The sequence below is a fragment of the Nyctereutes procyonoides genome, unplaced genomic scaffold, assembly GCF_905146905.1.
Source record: "Nyctereutes procyonoides isolate TBG_1078 unplaced genomic scaffold, NYPRO_anot_genome, whole genome shotgun sequence".
NCBI lineage: Eukaryota > Metazoa > Chordata > Mammalia > Carnivora > Canidae > Nyctereutes > Nyctereutes procyonoides.
Window position 1 is genome coordinate 80,814,967 of NW_026575146.1, and position 6,000 is coordinate 80,820,966.

The 6,000-nt window shown below is 61.4% G+C and overlaps 1 protein-coding gene and 1 pseudogene across 1 annotated transcript; both read left to right on the top strand.

Moving 5' to 3' along the window:
* Window positions 1–795: 795 nt before the first annotated feature.
* On the top strand, window positions 796–5,253 carry PPP1R14A (protein phosphatase 1 regulatory inhibitor subunit 14A). The gene is made up of 4 exons (XM_055311875.1): window positions 796–1,236; window positions 3,391–3,471; window positions 4,031–4,063; window positions 5,035–5,253. The coding sequence occupies exons 1-4, from the start codon at window positions 1,036–1,038 to the stop codon at window positions 5,161–5,163; spliced, it is 444 nt and encodes a 147-aa protein (XP_055167850.1). The 5' UTR covers window positions 796–1,035; the 3' UTR covers window positions 5,164–5,253.
* Window positions 5,254–5,919: 666 nt separating this feature from the next.
* On the top strand, window positions 5,920–6,000 carry LOC129501123 (U4 spliceosomal RNA; annotated as a pseudogene).

Below are 6,000 nucleotides of genomic sequence, written 5' to 3' on the forward strand. Positions count from 1 at the left end.
CATCACGAGAATGTCAATTCCCTGAACTGGGCTTGTCTGTTCACTGCTCTATCTCTAGTGCCTAGAACAGTGCCTGGTGTCCGTCTATCTATCATCTATCTATCTTTATCTTTCTTTCTATCTCTCTATCTCTCTATCATGTCATTGAGATTTTCAGAAAGCTGAAAGGACTGAAGGGAGCAGGTGCCGTCTCCCTCTGCACAGGCCACTAAGAAACCCATGGCGGGGACGCCTGGGTGGCTCAGTGGTTGAGCGTCTGCCTTTGATTCAGGGCCTGATCCCGTGGTCCTGGGATCCAGTCCCACATCGGACTCTTGCAGGGAGCCTGCTTCTCCCTCTGCCTGTGTCTCAGCCTCTCTTTCTCTGTCTCTCATGAATAAATAAATAAAATCTTTAAACAAGCAAACAAAGAAACCCACGCTGAAGGGAGTGGGGAGGAGGGGCCTGGTAGTAACCACAGGGAGAGAGGACCCTCTGGATGCTCTCCTGCTTGAGGAGCCTGATAGGGAGAGAGAGAGGCTAACAGATGTCATGACATCGAGTAAATACCTATTTGTTGAGTGGAGTGAGTAAATAAGTGAACGAAAGGCTGCACGGGTGCGTGACAAAATGAAAGAACGAACAGATGCTGTGTGGTGAGGACTCGGGCGGGATCTTCCCCGGCAGGGAAAGGCGGCGCGGGGGCTCCCGCACCGTCCCTTGCAGCCGCCAGGGGGCGCAGACAGGCGCGGTCCCCGAGATCCCGTCCCGGGACCCCGCCCCCCGGGATCCAGGCCCCGGGAGCCCCAGCCGCGTGGCCGGGGCCTGGGACTCCGGGGCCGCGCGCATACCTGCACGGCGCACGGCCGCGGGCTTCCCGCGGTGCAGCGACCAGTCCCTGCGCTGCAGCCGGGGAAACTGAGGCCCGGGCGGCTGGGGCGGAGCTGGCCCGCGAGCGAGCGGAGCCCCCGCCCCCGGCCGGCCCCGCCCCGGCCCGTAAGAGGCCCCCTGCGCGCGGGGAGAAGGCGCACAGCGCGGGGCCGGGCCCGGACGGCGATGGCAGCTCAGCGGCTGGGCAAGCGGGTGCTGAGCAAGCTGCAGTCTCCGTCGCGGGCTCGCGGGCCGGGGGGCAGCCCCGGGGGGCTGCAGAAACGACACGCGCGTGTCACCGTCAAGTATGATCGGCGGGAGCTGCAGCGGCGGCTGGACGTGGAGAAGTGGATCGACGGGCGCTTGGAGGAGCTGTACCGCGGCAGGGTGAGCGGGGAGGGGACGCGGGCCAAGGCGGGGCGCGGGGCTCTCGCGCCCGCCCACCCTGGGCCCGGACCCCTTACACCCTCGGGGTCTCTGGTGGCTTGTGCCCGCCTCGGTCCCGCAGGAGAACGCACGGCCGGGGACCAGGCATTCTCGGGGCTCGCGGGCCCCTGCTCGTGGACGCGGACACACACTTGGGTGTCCAGGGATGCGCGCAAGCACCTGGGGAAGGCCGGAGGTTGAGCATGTGGGGGGCGAGGAGGCAAAGTCGGGGAGCCAGGGCGGCTATATCTGGAGAAAGGCTGGGGGAGGGGGATGTCCCAAAGCCAAACATAGATAGGCTGGAGTGACCGGCAGGATACCGAGAGGCAGAGGCACGCACAGCAAAGGAAGGAACGGGGGACTCACAGCCGTGCACGGGGACAAGTTAGGGCCGCCAACAGACCCAGCGGCAGAAGCAGGCGCCCCGCACAGACTCCCCGGGACACAAGCTGTGGTCACCTACGGATCACACGTGCTGCAGCCACACACACCCACAGACACAATAGCCCAGGCACAGCCTCGCGCAGACGCCCCCGCCAACTACACCCACGCAGAAGGACTCCAGTTACAGCTACTGGTAGCCCGCGGTGGAGCCGAGGGTGCAAGCTACAGCCGCTACAGCCGCTACCCTGCGACACCAAAGGATTCCAGGAACAGCCATCCATTGCAAGAACCACATGCAGACACAGTGACAGATGCTACGGCCACTCACAGACACACACACACAAAAGAATTAAAAACACACCCAGACAGAAGACCCCATGAGCTGTAGGTACAGACAGACCCACCATGGCAGAAACTACAGCCGACCGTGGGCACACGGGACACAAGCGGCAGCCTCATGTGGACGCATAGGCTACAGACAGACATTTCACACCTTTCACTTGAGTCTCTGCTGGCAGTCACACCGTGCCACACACAAAACACAATTACGGGGACCTGGTGGTTGTGTCAGTACCCAGACTGGATGTACAAATGCTCCTCGGCACAGCTCAAGGGTGACGGAAACCATGGTCCCTCACAGTGACACAGGGTCCCACTGTTCTCAGGCACACCCGAGGCTCCTATAGGTGGATAGAGAAGTCCAGCTGCCCTTGGTAGGTGGTATCCCCTAAGGTCATCCTCCAGACGGTGGGCATTACAGCTCCCAGGACACATGACCGGGAGACAAACACAGCAGAGCCAGAGCCACACACCTCGAGGTCCTGGGACCACAGTCCACACCCACGACGGCGCCCAAGGTGCACCATGCCTCTGCCAGTCCCGGCCCCCTGGCATCGGGCTCTGGCTCACTCACACAGGCGTGTGACACATTTGTCGACTGCTGAACCCCCTTCACACACGAACCTCGGTACCACCCAGCCCTGAGGCCCACAGTGAAGTCAGAAGGACTTTGGGTGGGGGAGGAGGAACTCTAGCCTCAGGGATCTCTTGCTTTGACAGCTGGGTTCTGTCCCCCCGCAGGGATAGTGAGCCAGCCTGCTTGTGGCGTGTGGCTTCTTGCCCCAAGAGGCTGTACTAGGAAGCGCCCCCTGGGCTGCCCAACGTTGGGCTCGTGGCTCATCCCACCCGCCCACTCTGGGGGCTGTTGGTGGTCATCCCTCTGGACTGACCAGGCTGCATCCTTGGCCCTGGGGGCTGGCCTGAGCCCTACCCCCTCTTGCGGTCCCCTAGGCAAGGGGCCTCCCCCAGCAGGCTCTGGCCTGCCTGCTCCCCTCCCCCACACCTAGTGCTGAGACTTTGCCTTGAAAGGGCAGAGCCAGCCCCTCTTCTGAATCCCAGAATCTGACATTCCAAGACTCGACCAGGCCTGTTTCCCTCTATGGGAACTGGGGCCAAGGAGAGAGACCTGTGCCAGCCCCAAGGCTCTCGGGCCTCTGGGGCCTGGGCATCTGAGCTGGTGCAGGCCCCTGGGCCTCTGTCAACCCATCTGTCACCCCTCCCCCCACCACCCAGATGTCCCGCCTTGGCGGTGCTGTCCCTGACTGCCACATTGTTGCTCCAGAACCCGCCAGCTGGCCCCTGGGGCTGGTGGGGCTTCTCCAGAGGCCTGGACAAAGGCGAGGGAGGGTCGGGCAAGGGACCCTGACCACCCTCCCTCCCTCCCCACCTTAGGAGGCAGACATGCCCGATGAGGTCAACATTGATGAATTGTTGGAATTAGAGAATGAAGAGGACAGAAGCCGGAAAATCCAGGTAGGCTGAAGGGAAAGCTGCCTCCCTCCTTCCTAAAGATCACAACAGCCTGCGTGTTTATTGAGCACTTACTATGTGCCCGGCACCGTTTTAATTGCTTTCCACTTAACTCATTTAATCCTCACAAACACTATGAAGGATTTACCATGAAGGGTTTACTCTCCACCTTCCAGATGGGGAAAATGATTTCATCACTCATCCAGGGTCACAGGGCCACAGCTCGCCGGGCAGGCCGACTGCCAAGGCCTTGCAATTAGGACCTGTGCTCTCCAAGAGGCAGGAAATGCTGAGTGACCTTTTGGCCCTCTCTGGATTTCCAGCTGATCCTGGTGGCTGAGTTTCTGGCCTCAATCCTGCCCCGGTTGCTATCTAAGACCCTGGGGCCATTTCTTCCCTGGCACTTTGAATGATGAATGACTGGAAGTCCACCCTGGAATCTGACTTCCTCTTGTCTTGTTGCCTTGGGGCTTTGTTGGGAAAGAGAAGGGGCCCGAGGGGCCTAGGTGCTGGTTATTTACTATTTTCTTTTCTTTTTTTGTTGCGGGGGCGGGGTGTTTAGGGACTCCTGACATCGTGCGGCAACCCCACAGAGGTGAGAGTTCCCTCCCTGCATCCTGGTCCCGAGAAGGGGGTCCCCCGGGAGGAGGGGAGAGGGGAGAAGCTGTCTGGCCCCGGGGGCGGCAGAGGGAAGTCTGGGGGGAGCCCTCTGGGTCTCTCGGCCCTTTGCTCCAGTCGTGTCTTTGTCTTGTCACCCCGGCTCCTCTCTCCCCATCTGCCACTGGGGCCCGTCCTCTCCTCCCCGCTGAGACGCGCCCCATCTGTGTCCGGTGTCTGCCGCTCCCTTGCGGTCCTCGGTCCTCCCCTTCGGGCTGCCAGTCCTGGGGCTCAGCCTGTCCCGGGGCTCTGTCCCCCGGGGCTCCCTCCCCTACCGCCGCCCTGGGATTCCCTTCCGCACCTCTGCCCCCCACCCCCCATCCCTCCAGGCCCTGAAGCCCAGCCACCCAGCCCCTCCCACTTCCTTCCCTGCTTTAAAAGGGAAAAATATTCATGTTTCTCCAACCAGCTCTGGGCTGCCTGAGGGACAAACGTCACCCTGTGTCTGTCTGCCCTGGAGCGAAGGCCTCTGTCCCTGGGGACCCTCGTGGTGCTCTCTTGGCCTGAGAAACATCTTGATGTCTCTCTGTGGCTGTTCCTTTCTCTGTCCTTTTTGTCTCTCCCTCTGCTGCTGTCTCTGTTTCTGTCTCTGTGCCTCTGTTTCGGTCTCAGCTTCTGGATCTCTCCCTGTGTCTCCCTGTGTCTCCCTGTGTCTGACTCTGTGTCTCTCTATCTGTCCCCCCCCTTCCCCACCGTCTCTGCCTTTCCAACCCCTCCCCAACTACCTCCAGGCCCTCTCACTGCCCGGGCTGCGGGATGGGATGCTGGATGGGATATGGGATGGGATGCTGGATGGGATGTGGGATGTGAGGGGCCAGAGCCCGGGGTCTGAGGCCTGGGCTGGGCAGGGGGCCTCCCCTCCCATCCCCCCCACCTCCCGAGTTCTTAGGACCCCTGCCCTGTCCTCAGGACTTTGTCCAGGAGTTGCTGGTGAAGCTACGAAGCCTCCACAAGCAGCCAGGCCTCCGCCAGCCCAGCCCCTCCGAGGAGCGCAGCCTGGGCCCCCTCCAGGACCCGGCCCGGACCGCGCCACCCTGACCTTGCCCCCGGGGCGCCCTCCCTTCTCCCCTACCCTCCCCACCGTCCTGGCTTGTTTATAAGTTGTATGTGATGGTTCTGTTACAACACCGTGCGCCTGTTTTTCTCCTCCCTGATTACCGTGGAGTTCCCCGAGCTCCCCCCACCCCGCCACCTCCCTCCCTCCGGCTGAGTCTCCTCGCCTCCCAGCCCCGCAGCTGGCCCGACAGATGGAGAATCAGTCTGCAGCCAGAGAGCATGAGAACCGGCCCTGCTGACCCCGCACCGCCCTCCCCTTCCAGGACTCCTCTTGTCCTCCTTCCCCCCCAGCCTTGGCCTCAGGGCCCCTGTGGGTGCCATTCAGGGCTCCCATGGTAACGATGGCCCGTGGTCCTTGCACCATGGGAGATGCGCAAAACCAAAGGTACCCAGTATCACCTCGGCACACCATGAACAGACCAAGAGGGCTTCCTGAAGGAAGTGACGTTGAGGCAAGGCTTTGAAGGCTGCATAGGGGTTTGTGTGACATGGGTACTCGTGTCCGAGGGCTCTGAACCTTGTGGACGGAGGAGGGATTGATGTCGAGGCTAAGCCAGGGACGACAGCACATACTGGCGGGGCCATCCACCAGCCAGGATGGGAGGCCGCTGGCTGGGCCGAGCCCCAGGGAGGTCTGAAGGGTTCCAGGGGAGGGGCCAGGGCATCAGAAGTGGGTGGTAGCTATTTATACTTCCCTAACTGTGGAAGTATTTCAGGATTTTAACAGCAACCTAGTTGAGCTTTGCGCAGTGGCAGTATCGTAGCCAATGAGGTTTATCCGAGGCGCGATTATTGCTAATTGAAAACAGCAACCTAGCT

Bases quoted from the DNA above. Each gene is read 5' to 3' on its own strand.
- PPP1R14A (XM_055311875.1), top strand. From the start codon at position 1,036: ATGGCAGCTCAGCGGCTGGGCAAGCGGGTGCTGAGCAAGCTGCAGTCT. The intron at 3,472-4,030 runs GTAGGCTGAAGG...CGGGGTGTTTAG, and splicing joins ACAGAAGCCGGAAAATCCAG to GGACTCCTGACATCGTGCGG. The intron at 4,064-5,034 runs GTGAGAGTTCCC...CCCTGTCCTCAG, and splicing joins CGTGCGGCAACCCCACAGAG to GACTTTGTCCAGGAGTTGCT.